This window comes from Haemaphysalis longicornis, unplaced genomic scaffold (assembly GCF_048455015.1).
Source record: "Haemaphysalis longicornis isolate Haplotype H1 unplaced genomic scaffold, Haemaphysalis longicornis Haplotype H1 scaffold_14, whole genome shotgun sequence".
Taxonomy (NCBI): domain Eukaryota; kingdom Metazoa; phylum Arthropoda; class Arachnida; order Ixodida; family Ixodidae; genus Haemaphysalis; species Haemaphysalis longicornis.
Genome location: NW_027526245.1, coordinates 21,084,184 through 21,104,495, shown reverse-complemented (window position 1 = coordinate 21,104,495; position 20,312 = coordinate 21,084,184). Strand labels below are relative to the sequence as shown.

General features: G+C 45.8%; 1 protein-coding gene across 1 annotated transcript in view; it reads left to right on the top strand.

Annotated features, from left to right (window-relative positions):
• The window catches only part of LOC144164798 (neprilysin-1-like), a 508,128-nt gene that overhangs the window by 320,620 nt on the left and 167,196 nt on the right, over positions 1-20,312 (top strand). Inside the window, exons 12-13 of the mRNA XM_077695065.1 lie at positions 963-1,188; positions 8,927-9,025. Coding sequence (XP_077551191.1) covers positions 963-1,188; positions 8,927-9,025 — 325 coding nt within the window. The remainder of the gene's footprint in view (positions 1-962; positions 1,189-8,926; positions 9,026-20,312) is intronic.

Below are 20,312 nucleotides of genomic sequence, written 5' to 3'. Positions count from 1 at the left end.
CATTGCAGTCACTAGCACTGATTGAAGAATTAAGCGAAGATTCCGAGCCTAATTTTACATCTGTCTTTACTTGATGACTGTATCGGCGTAGCGATTCCGGGAAGCAACGGCATATGGAGTTGTTGAAAACGCCTGTACGGGGTTGCGGATCGCTGGATGTGAGCGCTTGCAAGGAAGAGTTCCTGGCAACGAGATAAGTTAGTTGTCGGCGGTAAATAACAGCCTAGCCTGAGTTAGGCGGGATCGATAATTCTTCAGCTACGATCGTTGCCGTAGTCGCGGTGGTTGTGAATAGTTGGACCTTACAGCTGTACTTTCCTGTGACGTAGCAAATAGACAATGTGGGTTTTCGTTCAAGGGCGTCCTAAAAATCGTGGTGCCGTTTCTTTCTCACCCTTCTAAGTGTGCTGTGGTTGTGGCATTCGGGTCTAAGACGAGGATTTTGGCTCAAACCACAAAAAATTGCGGGGTACATGCGCTGAAAGTCTGATCAGCTCGACTGGCATCACTTGTCGAGGTCGGGGTTGAGGAGAACATAGCGCTTTTGCCTAGTCGCCGGTATCTTGGTAAGCTGTCCACCAATACACAGCGCTGTCGTGGTGAATCTTTGCATTATCTAAGTGATGCTTTCCTCCCGCGGGAAGCTGAAATTCATCATAAATGCAATATTGAAAGGAGACTTTGTTGAACACTGTTTCAAGAAACTAAGCAGCGCTGTTTGGTGCAAGGAGGAGGACTAGGTAATCTACCCGTTGTTATGTGCACTGCTTTTGACCAGCCGTCCTTGTGCACTGGTTTCGGTTAACAAATGCGACTGCCAATGCACTCGCGCCTCTGCTCTATTATGCTTAACAAAATTATGTAGTCAACACGGGAGCATAATATAACATTTTACTGATAAGAAGACCGGAAATGTGCCTGTAATTTTCCCGCGTCCCTTTCTTGCTCACTTCGATTTTCAGCACTACGTTCCTGAACTACATAGGCTTGAGGCACATTCTAATTCTGGCCGAGCACGCATCGACAGAGTTCAGGAACGCGCTGCTGCAACTACAAAATCTCACCCACGGTGTTCGGAAAGACGTGGACCGGTGGCAAGAGTGTATGGAGTTGGTCGATGAATTCATGGCACCCGTGACTGGCAATCTCTACGTGCAGCACCACTTCAGCCTTGAAGCCATAACTGAGGTAAGAACCTTTCCCACCCAAATTACATTGTGCGGACTTCACTGAACAGCACCTGAACACCAGCCCGTGCAAAACGATTCTTCTTGGGAATGTTTTTTCTTGTTTGTATTATGGTAAAATGCTAGGGGACACTTATCAGTACGACAAAACGTTGGTGCCTTGTTTCTCTGGGCTTTCATAAATAGTTTAAGAGGTTTGCGAAGCGGTATCTACTTATGCATATTCCCTAGCGGAAAAAGACGAAACTGCAGGGGAAGACCGCGGACGGGACAGGTGCTGGACAGCAACTGCGCATTACAAAACAAAACAAAACCATAATATCGCCGCTGCCTGAAAGCACGGGCTTCTGCATACGTCACAGTACTGTGTGTAATTAAGACAATCGACCTTTTTCATTCACTCTTCTACTGAGACATGGTATACTTTTTGAGATGCATTCATTGGAATGCATGGCAAAGGCCTGTCTCATAGATTTCCAATTATTCCGGTCCTGTGCTAACTGCGACCAATTTATCCCGCAAACTTCATGGCCTCATCTGCCCACCTAACTTCTGCCGCAACCTGGCACGCTAGCCTTTTCGAGTCCTCTCAGACGCTATGTACAAAACTCTGTACATTTCAATCCCTGGGTTTTTTTCAAAAGTACATATCAAAACTGAAAGTTTTCGCTGGTTTTGCATAATTTTTTATCTTTCATCTAGCAATGAAGAGTTTAGGGCTAGCCGGTAAAGCCTTGTAAAATACCGACAAACTTGGCCTCACACCACAGCGCTAATAGGACAGTTGCAAGTTGGGTGAGTTGGTAGGCATTCATAACTCAGCCTACAGACGAGACAGACAGAAGAATAACCGCCGGACACAGCGCTTGTCCTGTTGTTCTCATTCTGTCTGTCTCGTCTGTCGCGCTGCAATTAGTTATGAACATCAGCAGTTAGCCTACACTTGCAAGAACATCGCAAAACCAAGCAAAACTTGGCAAAGCCTTGCAAAACATCATTCTGTTTGTTCCGTCTGTTGCGCTGTAGTAAGTTAGGCACCTCAGCAGTTAGCCTAGCCTTGCAAAAACATCGCAAAACGAAGCAAAACTTACCAAAGCCTAGCAAAACCTAGCAAAACTTAGCAACAGTGCAAAAAGTTAGTTTGACCCCAAGCTCAGCTGTTTTTTTTTGCGACGGAACACCTATTTCAGACTTTCCAACATTCTACAAAAAAAGTTAGGGCGTTTAAGTCAGTCAACAAACTTTTTGCCGCAAATTAGGGTCTTTGAACTACAAAATAAGGACGTAATCACTTCTCAACACACTTATTCACATATACTACACTTTTTAGGCGATAAAGATATAAAAGTTACAGCCGTTCCACATTACGTGAAAACTGTCGAAAATGCAAAGCACTGATTCGCCATATTGGGCTGTAGCGCCGTTATCCGCTCACTGCTACCACCCGACGCATTTCAGAATTCCCGCCTTCGCAGTGCTGGCGAGCCCCCTGCCTGAAACTGCGCCAGCAGGAGTTCTGTTCTTTTTGTGCTTGTTTTCCCTCCTGCGCATGCTGGCGTTGCACTGCCACTTTTTTTGGAGTTAGGTGGTAGTGAATGCGTTGTATCAGCAGCTTCTTGACGTAGTTTGAATGAGTCAAGGATATAAGGCGCGTTCGTAGCCTGCCATTCTGTGTCGGCTTTGTGGCGCAGTGGGTAGAGCCCCATATACATTGCGTTCCGCCCGCAGGGTCGAGGGATCGAAACCAGGCGCCGGATAGTATTTTTTTTATATAGTGTAGGGGGAGGGGTGCGGACTACGGCTACGGACGTCAACGCGGGTGACATCGTGAGTTACTGAAATGCTCTGCATTTAGAAGAGCACGCGAGAGGCAGGAAGACGGTGAAACGGAAACGTGCCGTGAACCCCCTGCCGCGGCTATGACGCAACGTGGCGCGGCTATGACGCAACACAATCCAACACAATCCACTTTAATCCAATCCAATCTAAATCCACACCAATCCAATCCAAGCCAAGCCAAGCCAATCCAAGCCAATTCAATCGAATCCAATCCAATGACAGACCGACGGGGATCGATGCGGACTACGACTACGAACGTCAACGCGGGTTACATCGTGAGTTATTGAAATGCTCCGCATTTAAAATGCTGAGCGAGTTGCTACCTAATAGCGACGAGATGGCCTAGCTTATTTATATTTGCTTCTTTCACTCATTTCAATTCTGCTGTAGAGAATGTTGCCGGAAACAATGCTTAGTTTTTGTAAGGGGTTGTTTTGCTCCATGCGCCGCAGTGCGCCCGCCCAGTTATCCCCTGCTGCGCCCAGGCGCGCTGCGTGTTGCGTGATCAGGCGTTGGTCGAGCTGCGATCTCATGCGCCAAGCCGGCGGCGTCAGCGGCGGAGTTCGGCGGAGTGAGTTACGTGATACGCTGCAAAGACTTGCGCGCAGCTGTGATCAAATGAAGGTCAAATTGCTGGCGATGGTGAAACTCGGCTCGACATGGTTATTAGGACGTTTCTTTAAAAAGTTCGAGCAAAGCGTAGACGGGTTTTTTCAGCATGAGAACCCTAAACCATTTAGTTCGCTGATTTTCTAGAACCCTTTCGTTCTATTCTAGTTATCGAGTTTGTATGTCGCAAGAAGCGCCTTCGTGGTATTGTTAGCTCGCAGCAAGTCGCCTTGTTGGCCGAGGACAGAGAAGGCCAGTTACGTAAGATCTCCTCTGAAAATGACCTGCGTTTGTGCAGGTTGCACGATGCTGATGACGGTTTCTTTCAGGCCAGTAATGTGGATACGCATACGAAAACTCCACTCATGATCTCCGGCCTTCCTCAAGCTCCAGAATTCTCGCTGGCTGCCTTTTCTATGACGTAGTAGTAAGCATTTCGAAATGCCCCCTTCCCACCAGAGACGGGAAGACTGGAAAGAAGGTTGCGTAGGGCCGTGTGAACTTTGGAGGTGTCGGTCAAAGACACCGCTAAGTTCACAAGTTCTCTCGAAACAAGTCACAAGTTCGCAAGTTCACCCGATAAGCTCACCCGGAAACTGCAGATGGTTGCTTATTCAGATTGTGTCTTCGTTGGTGTTCGTGAGACCTTGCTGAGTAAAACCAAAGGGTATGCACCCCCTAAGACTACCCGACTTGACCGAGGACAAGCCAGTACTGCTACCCTTGGTACATAAGTTTATGCGCAACCTAAACAAAGTGGCACAAATGCACCTGTGCCTGAGGTGTGAAAAGTACTATGTGTTGTATGGGTTGTTCCTGTGAAGACAACCTGTGCTGTTTACCGCACATGTTAAACTCTGACAGCGGTGAGTGAAAATTTTTTGAAATAAAAAAAAAACACGCCAAGCAATTTACGCTTTGTGACGTTCGAGTGGTATACGAGATACCCTCTAAAGACGGGAGGGCTATATTGGCCGAGCAAATGGGGGTATTTCTTTGGGGAAATTAAAAATTCTTGCATAATGAAGTGGAAACACTTTGGCCCGGGAACTGATACAAGCATGTAGTATTGTTATGCGGTTGCAGGAAAAGAAAGTCGACGAACTTTGGGGGATGGTGAAGCGATGCAGTTAGGAAGAGTAAGACAATGGGCCTATTCTGAAGTGCCGTGACAACCCAGGCAGGCTGCGTGCGGCTCACATTTTGCCGACATCGCCAGCATAGGGCTACATGACAGTTTTCTCTTTTCTTTCTTGTCATTGCAATATTTGCAAAATATATTCGACAACGCATTACGCACAGATAGTTAACCAGAAAATCTGTAACGTGCGGGCGCTGTTCACCTGTGATTTTCTCTCTGTGATGCCCTGTTCCCACATGCCCGTATCGGTTGACAAAGGCGACGGTGGGACTGCATACCGTCTACTCAGGTAGAATGCTAACACAAAAATGAAATAACAGGTCACTGACCAAGTCAATCAACAAGTGATGTTTTGCGAGCGATACGCCTCCCCCTGTTCACAATAACCACAGTCAATGCAAGGCGCCGAATTTAAAAGCACCAACTAATCTTTTGAGAGATTTGAAAAAGCCTCGATGCATGCACCTGCTAGTTCTGTTAATCGTGTGCGGCTTCTCTGAATAATTATACTTGCCAGATTAAGGCGGGCCTATGATGTAGGAGTAAGCATTTCAGAATACCCCATTCCCTCTAGAGACGGGAAAGAAGGTTGCGTAGGGTTGCGCTCCATCGTCACTATCCCGGCGTCATCCCACTTGATCTTGTGTCTAGTCTTTTTCAATTGTTCCACGATTGCGTTGGACACCGCGTTTTCTATTTGGGCATAATTTTCTGCGAGGTGATTTCTTTCTTAGATGTATGCTGGACACTCTAGAAGGACGTGCTCTACTGTTTCGGGCAATCCAAAAGTATCGCAACAGGGATTTGCAGTTACACCGAAGCGATGGCGGTAAGAGTTCGTGAGCGCTGCGTTGAGACGCAACCGGTGTTAAACATTTTCAAGCTTACGTGGAATCCGCTCTGGTAGCCTCATTCTCAGTCCAGGGTCTATATGCTGCAGGAAAGGGAGCCGAGTTTCAGGACAAGACCAGAGACGGTTTCGCTCCTCCAAGGTAAGCTCCTTCGCTAGCGCCGCGGCCTCGTGTTTTGTAAAAAAACTTACATTTCGCAGCTGTAGCTCTAAAATGAAAGTGAACCATTGGCCTCCGCTTCAGCAAGGAAAAGGTGCGGGCGTGTTGGTCCGCACAGAAAACATTTGCAGTAATAAGCAGAGGACTGCGCGAGGACAGGACAAGCGCTTGTCCTGTCGTCGCCTCGTCCCCTTTTTGTTACGGCGCTTGTTTTCTGTGTGGCAAGGGTTAAGGCTTGGGCGAGTTGGTGCATGATTGCAAATAGGAGAACAGCGCAACACAGACCAAACACACGAAGAAAGTAACAACCACAGCGCATACTTACAATTAATTTTTTTTTCGGCTTGTCACATATATATGCAGAAAAATATAGTCAGCTGTAAATAAGCGCTGGTGGTTGTCATTTTCTTCTTGTGTTGTTCCCCTATTTGTAATTGCTATGTTGCATTGGCCTCCTTTTTGACAGTAAGATTAATTGAAGGTTTCACGCCGTTGAGGTGCCCCGGGAATCGCGGGACGTGCATCCGGTCCAGCACGCAGAAGCAGTCGCGCACATACCTGTAAATACGTTGTGGCCGTTCTTTGATCTTATCTAGGGATTTGTACTCAATGGCATCCACGTTCGGGTTCGCAGTTGTCACCTATATTGAGGCCCCCATCACTGTTCCCGTAGGCTGCTGGTAATAGTTACCTCTGTAGCTAAAATAAGTGTTTCACCAAGCAGAAGCGAAGCAGGTGGCATAATTCCGTCACGTCAAAAGGGTTCTCTTTTTCTAGCGGTGAGTCCTCGCTGAGACATTGCCTGGAAGTTTCAATTGCCAGTTCAACCGAGACGCTTGTTACACGAGGTTTATCACTCTCTTCCAGAGCGAGAGCTGTGGCTTTTGCAATAAGGTCCAAGATTTTCCTGACATGCACCCCCATCTTCCCGACCAGCGGCGCTGCGATATTTTGCAGGTACTGTGATAGAGGACAAAGAAAGGACCTGGTAAAGTCGACTATTGGGCGGAGTGGCACATCTGGTTTCGGTAGCCCGTATATGGCGGAGACTGAACTGGTAGTGTCGGCAGATGCGTGCGTCCATAGATAGAAAGGTGTAGCTACGTCATCTGCAACCGCAGAAAGTCGCTCTCCCCTTACTTTTCTCAAACTTGGTTTTCTTGCGCATGCGCCAGGAGTTGGCACTGAGGAGTTTTCAGAGTACACGAGACCGCTGAATTTTGTTTTCTCCAAGCTATATAAACTTTCGCTTTGAAATGCCAAACATCGCATTGGCGACACATCTGGGCTCCCTTGTAGTAACAAGATTGCGTTTTGGGAGCATTGCGTTCAATAACCGCATTTGACCTTTTTCGTCTGTGGGTCCAACTGCGCATGCCCCTTGTAATAAACGATTTTTTTGTATGGCGATGCTTCCAATGAATTCAGTTGAGAGTGAGCGCATGTATCATTACAGCTGTTTAAGGTTTAGAGCAAGAATCCACAAACTTCCTCAAGAATGTGTTCTTTTAAGAACCGAATGTTTTCATGATCTCGTAACTAGGCAAAGGACGATCCATGGCCGCATCAGCGGTCGCTGCTGTGGACGTCTTAGGAAATAAACGCACAGTCCCTCAGAACCATTTTCCCTCCCACAGGATGATCCCTGGCTGCAGCAAAAATGGTTCTGAGGGTCTGTGCGTTAATGCCTGAGGTTTCTAATGGTGGTCGGATACGTACGAGAAATGACAGCAACGTTGTACTGCAGAGCCCCAAAAAAGTCTGTTGCAGAGTTGTAGCATCGACTACTTGGGCATACGCAGGGCACTGAACATAGGCTGTTCTTTAGAGTGGTTACGTGAGTGCTTCGGAAAGATCGACAACTACGCCGGGAAACATGATGCGTCGCATAGGAGACATTGCCGTTGTTAGTATACGAAGGCTGGGCTGTTGTGCTCCTAATGTCCGCCGGCGTCTTCATGTGAAAAGTGAGATGTCCGGTGTAGTGCGCACCCACAAGTGTGAAGGTGAGCGGGCGCTTCCTGATGGTGCCAAAGACGTATTCATAGCCCCTGTGAGGTTACACAAGATGCTGAACGTTTGTGAGATAACGTCTGGCGTATACGGCGAGTTTCCTGGTCTCCTCGCGTGTGGCTGATAACGAACTTCATAGCCCGATAGCAGAGCAGGGTTAAATATGCTCGGCTCGCAGATAGTGAGGATCGAATAGAATTCACAAACTCATACTAGTGGAAATATCACAAATACATGGCAGCAATTCTCTGGTGTTTCACTGAAAGGTGGAAGCTTCCTTGATATCCGCACAAAACGAGAACGCACGCGTTTACTCGAGGATGTTTAGAGTTGTTAGCCCCGTTTGCCTGTATATCAGTGTGAGAAGGTAAATCTTCCGCAGTTTGGGAAATGGCTTCTAGGATGTCTTGGAAGGGTTGTCAAAAGGAAGGACCCAAGTCATGCTTGAGAAGGGGGACTATCAGGATTCTGTAGAGTTAATGGGCAGGCCCCGAATCTGGACATAGCCATTATGAGAGAGCATCTTCAGGAGCGGCCAACTGGGTAGTTAGGCGTGGCCGGACACCAGGTAACGGACCGGGATGCCACCCCAATAGCGGAACATTACGGACCTCGCCTGCCACAGGTTACAGTAAGCGCTCTGAAGATGCCACCAAAACGAATGAATGTGGGAAAAAGTAAAGTGCCGACTGACCTGTTTTTGTTGACGAACGTTTTTAGGTAGTTGAAAGCAAGATAGCTAGAAAAAAATTATTTCGGTAGGATATAACGGCAATTGGAACTGATTTATTGATTATTAGGATTAACGCGCCGACGCTACACAAGCAATGATGCGCGCCGTAGTGGAGGGCTTCTGGATGTTTTGGACCACCTTGGGATGTTTAAAGTGCACCAAAATTTTGAACACACATGCGTTAAGCATGAAATTGCTCCTTGACTTTGTAATTTAATTATATGCTTAATTATCAAATAAATCATCAGTTATTTCATTAGCTAAATCAAAAAGTATTTTTTAGTCGTTGCGCTTATGTTACACTGCTCTTTGCAAATGGACAAGCGGCGTCGTTATCAACTTCCAAGAATGTTATCACCGTGATTTCTCGGCATAAATATTGTTCGACCCGCAGATGGAACATATGATACAGAGGCTTAAATATACTCTGAATGATACATTTGCGAATACTACCTGGATGGACGACCAAACAAGATCTGCTGCAGCGGAAAAGGTATAAAATTTTATTTCCTTCTAAATTTTCTTTAGATCCCAACTGTCAGACTAGAAGAATTTGTTCCATATTTCCATTATCTTGAATTGGGACAAATTGTAGGTGGCGTCCGGGTTTTATTGCTGGGAAACTTTAGAGATGTTCAGTTAAGTGCGTACAAACACAGGACTTTCCATTTAACGTGAAACCAACCTTATTGAAAAAAGTATGAAAAACTGTGCGAAAAATATAAACCAAATACACATTTGCAAGTCGTGCATACCGCGTACGAGTATTCCTCAGTGGCGAAATCAGGCAATTTTATGTTTTATGTACAGTGGAGCAGTTGGGGCGTTATACGAGGCGTTAAAGATAGCACGGAGGGTCTTTTTCTGTAGAGTGTGAAGTTTTTTAAGATTAGTTATGATTGTGCAACCACAAAAATAAAAAACGGTAGCCTAAATACGAATGACAGAATGCATGGTAAAGACTTAGTTTAGTTCAACGGGTGTGTATGTATGTATGTATGTATGCATGTATGTATTATTTGTTCATTTGACAAGGAAGATCCACCACCAGGCGTAAATTGTCTCGCCTTGGGGGTGGACACCGGAACGCCTGCTGGTTTAGGGGGGGGGCGATAGGGAGGAAGGAATACATAGGAATAGGAGCATAGGGCAGAAGGTTGACATTCATGGCTGTGAAAAAGAAAAAAAACAAGAGAAAAGGAGTTAAAAATTGAGGAAATTGGCATTACAGAGGAACACTACAGACATGTACAACACGTGAAACTACAGAGTACAATGTTTAACACGCATGTAAAGGGGGGCAACACAGATGCACACACAAGTAGAGAAGCTGCTTCAGCAGCAGCACTTTACTAAAATCTGGGCAGTTAGGCGGAGTTGTAGTGGAGTGCATTGTACAGCACCGAGGCCCCCAGGTATGTACCCAGGGCCTCCAGCACTTGGTCCCGCTCCCTAGCACTGCCCAGGGGCCAAAGCAGCTCCTCAACTAGCCGCACTCCTTGAAGCACGACAAGCAGCTCTGCCCGCCCTGCCGCAAACTTGAAGCATTCGTAGAGTACGTGCGGCAGGGACTGCACGGGCGCACGGCAGTGAGTGCAGGCTGGGCTAGCCACCCGCCCCAGTCGGTGCTTCCACTCCGCCGTGCACGCGTCCCCCACGCGAAGAGGCGCAGGATGGCCGAGCGCAGTCGTCGAGGCAGGCGTGAGGCCCGCAGTGGCGGCAGGCCCCCTCCGATGCGCAGCCGCGGGTCTGCATGCCAGGTCCGGATGTGTCTCTGGATGAGCAGGCGGGCGTCGTCCGCTGCCTCCTGGACCACCATGTTCGACGGAGGCAGCGCGTGTGCCGCGGCAGCCAGCTCGTCGGCCCGCTCGTTGCCATCCAGACCGATGTGGGCGGGGACCCACTGCAGGGACAGTTGAGCCGCCGCCGCGGCGGCCGCTTTTCTGATGGAGGCGAAAAGCAAGAACGCGCGTGTGGACGACATTTCGGCGCACGTTAAAGATCCACAGGTGTTCAAAATTAATCCGGAGCCGTCCACTACGGCACGCCTCATCGCCTGCATTGCGTCGTTGCGTTAAACCCTGCAATGGCTTGCCCCAAACTTAAAGGAACTACTGTCTCGATATCGGAAGATTTTTCTTCCGATATTCGAGAAATTAGAAAAAACTTATGGCAATGTTCATCCGAAGAGCGCGCAAATGGGGCAAAGGTCAAACTAGTCTTTGAGAAATTAAGGCGCGGGTGGGACTATGTTCACTTGGGATGATAAAAAGAACAAGCGGTGCAAAATCTCCAAGACTGTGAAATGACCTTTAAAACAAAACAGACTAACCAAAGAAGCCCTTTCCATTTTAAATATCAATTGCCGAAGTGTAGTTAATAAAACAGCCCAGCTAGAAAGAGTGCTACTTTACCACGGTCCTGACATAGCAGTGCTCACAGAAACATGGTTACACGAGGATATATACGACAGTGAATTTGTGCCAAAGAGAGATCGTGGGAGCCGCGGAGGAGGGGTCGCCGTTCTTTCAAAAAATCCGTAAACGTCGTCTTGAGAATGCCTGATGTGGAAGAGATTGAAAGCCATTTACAGGCCTCCAAATTCTTGAATTGGAATTTTAAAACATTTAAAAGATTCCCTAAGTTGCAACGTAAAACCGGACGATAAACTTATTCTCACGGGGGATTTCAACTCGCCGAACATAAATTGGGCCGCGCTGTCATCCCGCTCAGACAATGTTGTAGAAAATGAAATCCTTGACATTGCGTGTAGCTTTGATCTATTGCAGATTGTGAACGACCCTACTAGAATACAAAAGGATTCTGAGTCTATTCTGGACCTGTATTTTGTGAGCGGCAATATAAAAGAACATGTTTTATGCGAAGTGGTGCCAGGTATCTCTGATCATAAAGCAGTTGTACTAACTTTAACCGCCGTCACAATTACTCGGAGCAATGACATTCGTTATTTCACCAATTTTTCCCGCGCCGATCACGAATCCATCATTGATATGTGGGATTTGCACTACGACATTATGGCATATATTTAAAGGTATTGTTCATGAGTGTATTCAGCGATTTGTGCCTTTCATAGGAAGAAAAACCACGAAACACAACCCCTAGGTTACGCGGGATACATTGCACCTAAAGCGAAAGTTGAAGAGACTGAATAAAGGTCGAAAGAAAGGTGGTAATGAAATAAAATCAACTATTGATAAAATATACCTAAAAGTAAAACAGCAAGTTACGCAAGACAAAGACAAGTACTTTAGCACTCAGCTTCCATCTTTTATTAAATCCTCCCCAGAGACAGTTCTGGAGAGCTATTTGCCCCCGCAGCAGCTCTTCTGATTCCTTTTTAATCGATGGAAAGCCTGTGAATGACCAAACCATAGCTTGCTCGGCTTTTAACAGTCATTTCAAAGCAGTGTTTACGAAGGAAAATGCCCGACTCCCGCATTTTAGTCTGGATCTCCCCCCTGTTCCTGATATTTCTATTTCTGAGCATGGTGTATTTAATTTGCTACTGCAACTTGATGTTAAAAAATCCGCGGGACGTGATGGTATTTCCAATGCCTTCTTGAAGCAATATGCTGAGTGGTGCGCAAAATAATTATGCATTCTGTATACCAGATCTCTGAATGAAGGTGTTCTACCGGAAGACTGGTAAACCGCTGAAATTAAACCATTGCATAAAAATGGTGACAAAGCATGCATTTCTAACTACCGCCCTATTTCCCTGACATCAACAACGTGCAAATTACTGGAACATATCATTCATAAACACGTGATTAAATTTCTCGACGAACACAATGCCTTGACGAATGCACAACATGGTTTTCGGCGCAGGTATTCCACTACAACACCATTAGTTTAAAGTCTTCATGATTTTTCACAGACAATAAATGAAGGTAAACAGATCTATGTTGTATTTATGGATTTCTGTAAAGCATTTGACAAAGACTCGCATACTAAATTACTGCAAAAAATTAGGCCGTATAATCAGAAATGAAAAAATACCAACGTGGATCAAAGCCTACTTGTCTAACCGTCACCAATTTGTTGTTCTGAATTAACTTTGTTCAGGCAAAGTAACAGTTGATTCCGGGGTCTCTCAGGGACCGCTTCTAGGCCCGCTTATATTTTTGCTGTTTATAAATGACATTGCCACAGACCTGCGAGTTCCAGTTAAACTATACGCTGATGATTGTGTATTATATGACAAAATTAGTTCCGTTGAAGATCAGGCCAGGCTAAACGAAAACTTGCGAAAGTAATTTCTTGGTGCGATAAGTGACAAATGTCAATAAAACTTTGAGAAAACGATATTTATGAGAATAACACATAAAAAGCGACCGCTTTTGTTTTCTTACACAGCAAAGAACGTTTTACTTTCAGAAGTACAGGAGTACAAATATCTCGGTGTTTGAATTTCAAATGACTTCTCTTGGACGAAGCATATTGATGTTGTAACCGCAAAATGTCTTCGGAAACTTTTTTAAGCCGTTCGTTAAAGTCCGCCTCACCGGATCTACGCTTGCTTGCCTACAATTCAATAATTCGCCCGATAATGGAGTACGCAGTCGTCATTTTCGACCCTTTCACTAGGAATAATATAGAAAAATTAGGAAGAATACAAAAGAAAGCATTTCGATTTATATATAACTCATATGGTCGCTCCTCCATTACTGAACTCCTAAACAGAAGTGGGTTCCAATGATTACACTACTTGTTCCGCAAAATAACTGTTTCAAACATTCTTTTTCACATGGACCATTGTAGATTGGAATGACCTGGCGAATGATGTTGTTTCACTAAGTTCATTATCTTTATTCGAGTCGCACTTGCTTTGATTGTTGTTGTTGTCTTTTGTTTCTATTACCTGCCTTCGACTATGTTTCTGTACAACCTTGTGTCATGTTATGTACTCGTTACAAAGATGTAACCCACCCTGCTAAGGTCTCGTTACGAGATCGCAGTATCTGCAAATAAAAATACAATAAATAAATAAATATAAACCAATGGTTTCACCAATTCACACTGAAGAGCCGGCGGCGCGGAAAATGTTCGCAAACAACGTTTGGAAACGTTTAACGAGGAAACTGGTCTTTTACGTTTACAAGCTGAGTTCTGATCTTGCTCGTTTGCAATACTGACGCCGTATTTTCGGGAGAGGCGAGCAAGCACCTCCCGGATTCCTGGCGATTACAAAACAGGGGCTGGCTTTGTCTTTTTTGTGTGTGTGTCTTTTTCCGCTTTCGTCGCATGAAGGCAGCTTTGTTGGTGCAAACCTCTTCTGCGAAATCCCTAAAACGCTGCTGAGTACCACATCAACCAGGGACGTCTCACTGGTTCCTTCAGTGTGAATAAATGAGCCGTAGTTCGCCCGAAACGTGATTTTTTTTTACATTAGTCAGTGAGCAGTATACTACTTCAACCATGTTTTCTTGCCAGGCGGTATATCGGCAAGCGCTCGACTATATGTTTAGCACTGCAGCAGTGGTACTACAGCACAGTCACTCTGGTCGTAAGCCATAACAACGATACAATAAAAGCGGTTAAGCGTAACGAAATAAGTAAGTGATTATGAAAAGTTATTTACGTGTATGTTAGGTAAACGCTTGGCGTAAACCCCTTAAAGTAGCATTCATTTCTTCCGGGTTACTCTTTCTTTTCTATTCAGTATTGTCTAGACTTCGTACCTTTGTTTGTTTGTTTGTTTTCCATAGGTGGTTTGACAGTGCGTGAATTTGTGCACTCCTATAAGGCGGTTGTGATAAAAAAGTGTTGTCGTAAGAATAATCACTGGTGATATTGCATTATTTTTTTACCTGTAACTTAACGACAAAATCGGCCTGTGTATAAATAATTTACTCGAATAATGTTGGCAGCTCTGAGCCGTTTTTTAAAGCGAAGCTTTCGGTGCCCCACAGATGGCGCTTGAACGCGCTCCAATATGCACGGCAATAAAGCCAACTTTACACTGCGAGTTTGATAGGCGAACGCAAATCAAGCACACCAAGAAAAAAAACGCCCCTCATGGGCGTAATCATATCTTGGTCCGTAGTGCTATGCAGCTGACATCGAACCGAACGCAGCATTCCGGCGCCGTCGAAGCAGTTTCATTTTAACCATCTTTGTATTAAGAAACGGTCTTTGGTTTTTTTTTGTGTGTGAGAGACATCAGGAGTTTCACTTGTGATCTGTGCGGGCCTTTTCTTGTAGGTAATAGTAGTTTCTCTGTATTTCCATGTGTGGTTGTTTCCCATACGAGTATAGTTCACCAGGGAGTAATATAAAGAAATATAAAACACAAGCATAACTTGCCTAGGGATAATATGGCAGTGGAGGCGAATTACACAGATAACACGGGACGGTTCGCTGAATTGGTACTAATATGACTATGACTGTCTCACATTCGTGCTCTAAAACATTTACTGCTAGAGTTGCAAAACTTCGAACTCTAGCAATTTTTGTGCCACTAAGAACAAGAGAGGGCTGCGGAAGTGTTTTTTTTTTACGTGAGGGAGACAATATCGCTTTTTCTTTCCGAAGCTCTTATCTGAATCTCGCCTGGGAATCAGGTCTAATCTCATGCTTCACCTACTGGGGATGGTGAACCGCCGAGTGTAAATAAGCTGGTATTGTCAACATTGGATGTATCAACAGTGACGTTTTGATTTACCTGAAAAAATGTGGACCAGGCCTAAATACGTCTTGGAGGAACACCTGCAGGGATCAGTAGGGAAGCGAAAAAAATCATACTCCCTTAAACGAAAATGGGAACGGGCGTTTTAAATATTAAGATTCATTGATCATTTCTAGTTTTCCATACCGACCTAACTATTGTACAACACATGATTATTTACAGAGTTAAACGCTTTAGTTAATCGTTGCCGCAACAACTGCGCGACAAGTGCAGCACGGAGTGCCTGCGATGAAGCGAAGTTCCTGCTCCAAGAAATCGGACACGTGCTAGAAATCGGACACGTGCTCGCCAGCCACACGCCAAAATCAAGTGTGAAAGTCCCACCCTGTCTCTTTAGCCATGCAACCAGCCCACAGCGGCGACCGCAGCTCCCCTGCTTTGCCGCGAGCATGCACCTGCCATGGTCGCGGTGACTGACAAAATTTTTACAGACTGTGCCAACCTGTGAGGCTCCCTAACAAACGCCGTCATTTCCCCACCGGCGTACACTTACGCTGCTCACAAGGTTGCAGAGCTGCGTATGGCAATGGTAGCTAACCAGTGGAGCTTTCATTTTTTGGCATCGCTTAATCACCCGTGGAACTGAAGCGACCAGGGTACCGCTACCATATTAATCGCTGCTGCCAGTATGGTGCCCTCTACACTGTTTCTACTTAAACAAAACCAGGGAGAAAATTTTCTGCAACGGTCTGCAATTTTCGTAGAAGGAAAAGAAAGCTTAGAAATTTCCCTACGTTCACGATAAAAGACCAATGCAACACAGTCGGCTGCAGGAAGCAAAACTTTCCCAAACGTGTTCCTGTGGCCCCGATGAGTTAAATAACTTGGAAGAACTGAGTGAAAAATTTAGAATTGCACAAGAAGCAAGAAAGCACGCTTTACATATTTAAGCCATGCGCTCATATATACGTACGGTATGGGTAAATACGGTATGGAAAACTATTTACGTACGACATGGATAGCCAATGAATATAGTTACAGGTGCGCTGAAATGTTATAATAGATATAGCCTTGATTCGCCAGGTAACTGCAAGGTTGAAGTGGTGGGGGGGGGGGGGGGTTCTAAAACTCTTGTAACAGCATATAAGCGTACGTAACCCCATACGAAAGCACACACATAATCGTGCATGCCTAAAATATTTCACAAACAATGAACACAAATAATGCCAAACAACGCAATAAAATACAGACAAGCACACGAGTGCAATAAAGAACTCTATACATATACAGGTTACTTATATATACCTAACCATATATACACACACATGTATGCGAACATGCATTCGGCACTACTAACAACGAAAGTTCGGTTCATTTAAACTTTGGTCTGCAAGAACGTGGTGCTCAAATTTCGAAGCACTCCGAGATTGAACAACAGATTCTGGTAATGCGTTCCAGTAACGTATTGTGCGTGGAAACAAGAACATGCATAGGTGTGGATGCGTCGTTGTGGTACTTTGTAAGCGCGGCTAGTTGTGCTTCGGATGTCGCTACCTCGTTCCGGAAATAAGTATTGGGTTGTTTTTATTTTAAAGACATTCTGGGTAAGTAAAAAAAAACGTTGAGGCGCGCATGAGTGCGCCGATCTGCTAGGTCTGGCAAGTTAAGAATATCAACTGAAAAAGTGTATTGGTGCGGGCTTGTTGGTACATAACTGAATATGGATAAACAGCGCTAAAACGGGACAAAGAACTTGACAAGACTGGGCGCTCACTAACAACAACGAGTTTTATTTCGCCGTGGTGGAATATATACCATCGGAAAACACGAAAAGCAGATAAAGGGAGACACACAATCTACTAATATACAGGGCGCATGTGCGAAAATAACATTCATTGATCAAGGTATCTATGTTCTTTTTCTAACAATTCAATGGATGCCTTACTGACAGAAGAATCACCCAGCTTGTGGATGACATGTGCATTCGTGGATTTCTCTGGCACTTTTTCCTTTATACTTTCTTAGCACACGTGTCTGCTCGAAAACATGAGTAGATTTACGATCTGCACAATCCGCACAACGGAGAGCCAAATTACTGCCAGTATTATTTTTCACTGTGTTCCCGTGTTCTCGCAGCCTATCGTTCAGACACCACCCTATTTGGCCCGTGTAGGATTTACCACAGGACAACGGAATGTCATAGACTACACCAGACGAGCATTCAACGAAACTCTGGGCGTGGTTCTTCAAGCAGAACTTGGTGCCACTTTTTTCCCCGTTTACTCTGGCGCACAACCCACTGAGTTTGTTTGGTGCACTAAACACAACGGTCACTCCGGCTCGTGCTGCAGCATTTTTAGCGGGAGGGAAACACCATGAACGTAGAGGATCACGGTCAACTTCTTCCGATCGATCACTTGGCGTTCTTTTGTAGGGTTCTGGCTGCGTATTTCCTTCAGGAGGGTCTCACACACATTGAACAACAATTGTTCAGGAAAACCAGCCCTTGCCAACCTCTCAGCTTGCACGGAAAAGCTGACCCCCATTTGATGAGAGCCCAACCTAATGAGGGCGTTCCTGAGTGCCGAAGGGGCAATGCCTCTTTTACGACTTTTGAGTGGGCAGACGTGAAGGGAAATAAATTCTTCTCCGATCGGGGGCAATATTTCAACAGGCGTGGTCCGGATTCAGGCTCAATTCTATGTCCAGAAACCTGCGGCGATCATGACAGGGCTCCTCCGTCGTCAAATTCCCCAAGCGTTGAACAAAACATTCTCACAATACTCTGGACTTGTTCCTGGCTGTCCAAAGATGAAGAACAATTGAAAATCACCAAACAATCGTCGACATAGCGGAAGACCCGCACAACCTGACTACTTGCGAGGTTCGCCTCAAACCTCCCGTCAAAACGCGCTAGTAAAAGGTCACTGAGCAACGGAGCAAGGCAAGCGCCAATGCAGACGCCTTTGCTCTGGACATAGTAGTCTCCTTGAAAAGCCATAACAAACGACTCCAGGTAGAACCTCAGGAGTTGCAGAAACTTTCCTACGGTCGTCCCCGTAGCATTTTGGAACCGAAAACTTCCATATCCAGCTATGCCTTCTTCCACAACATCTATGAGCGCGTCATGCGGCAACGAAAAATACAAGTACTTGACGTCGATAGCAAAAGCACTCACTTCTGTAGGACTCCGATCTTGCAGGTACTCAGACACCTCCGCTGAACTTCGAACAAGGAAAGGGTCCTCGATAGTGAGCAGAGACAAGGAAGACTGCAAGAACCGTCCGATGTGACGCTGCCATGTTCCCCGCTCGGTGATTATTAGTCGAAAGGGGACGCCTTCCTTATGCGTTTTGGCCGAAAAAAAAAACGGTTGCAAACACAGTCTGTCGGCATTCTTGACAGACCCCGCAAGTTTTGTAAGGCCCGCTTCCTCACATATCTTCATGGCTTGAATCCTGATTTTCCTCGGTGCATTTTCCGCGGGGCAGAAGTGAGCAAATACTGCTTGACCCGCTTTTTCATTGTACGTGCCTGTGGATGCAACCACGAAGCCGCTATCTTTGTCTGACAACATCAATTTTTGTTCAGCCTGTCGGAGAGTGCACATTGCACTGCGCTAACGTTGTGCAATGTGACTTACTGGTTCTTGTCGGGAGGCTGTCCACAGCCTCAAGAATGCATCTGCTTGCCTCTTGTGGAGGTGCTTCGTTAGAAATTTTTCTAACCAGAGACAACGGCTTGGTTTTATTCAACCTTGGAGGCAAAACAAACTTCGGGCCCAACTTCAGCACTTCCTCTGCATCCTTGGGTACGACGGGAAGGAGATCCCCGACGAGCGTCACAGCGTTAGCCGACCGACGAGGGCGCGCCTTCCTGGGAAGATGCACGAAAATGCTCTGCCATAATAAATTCGATACGTGGTGGGCCGTTTGAAGTTCCTTGACGAACCGTTCAAGGTGGCGGCCGAAGGGGCACTCACGGAGACAGCCATGAAACAGGGCTTTCTTAAGCAGCAGGATCTGCCTGTGAGTTTCTGCGCGAAGCAGACGACACATTCGCATCCCATGGCTTTGCGACAAAGGGAACGGGCCCCCTGCGAAGGCGATGTCAGGAGGTAAACATCCTTGTCTGATGGAGAACGTTGGAAGACGGACTCGGCAACTCGCAGATGCGAGTGAAGTAGTGCACGAAGAAACTTGGTTGAGAGAAGGAAGGAATAAAGGGCCCACTAAGCATGACATGAACTGAAAAAGTGTGTTGGTGCGGGCTTGTTGTTACATAACTGAATATGGAATAACAGCGCTAAAACGGGACAAAGAACTTGACAAGACTGGGCGCTGACTAACAACAACGAGTTTTATTTCGCCGTGGCGGAATATATACCCACGGAAAACACGAAAAGCAGATAAAGGGAGACACACAATCCACTAATATACAGGGCGCATGTGCGAACATAACATTCATTGATCAAGGTATCAATGTTCTTTTTCTAACAATTCAATGAATGCCTTACTGACAGACGAATCACCCAGCTTGTGGATGACATGTTCTTCATAGATTTCTCTGGCACTTTTTCCTTTATACTTTTTTAGCACCGTGTCTGCTCGAAAAGAGGAGTACATTTACGATCTGCACAATCCGGACAACGGAGAGCCAAATTACTGCCAGTTTTATTTTTCACTGTGTTCGCGTGTTCTCGCAGCCTATCGTTAAGACACCACCCTATTTGGCCCGTGTATGATTTACCACAGGACAGTGGAATGTCATAGACTACACCAGACGAGCATTCAACGAAACTCTGGGCGTGGTTCTTCAAGCAGAACTTGGTACCAGTTCCTTCCCCGTTTACTCTGGCGCCCAACCCACTGAGTTTGTTTGGTGCACTAAACACAACGGTCACTCCGGCTCGTGCTGCAGCATTTTTAGCCCGTGGGAAACACCATGAACGTAGACGATCTCTGTCAACTTCTTCCGGTCGATCACTTGGCGTTCTTTTGTAGGGTTGTGGCTGCGTATTTCCTTCAGGAGGGTCTCACACACATTGAACAACAATTGTTCAGGAAAACCAGCCCTTTCCAAACTCTCAGCTTGCACGGAAAAGCTGACCCCCGTTTGATGAGAGCACAAC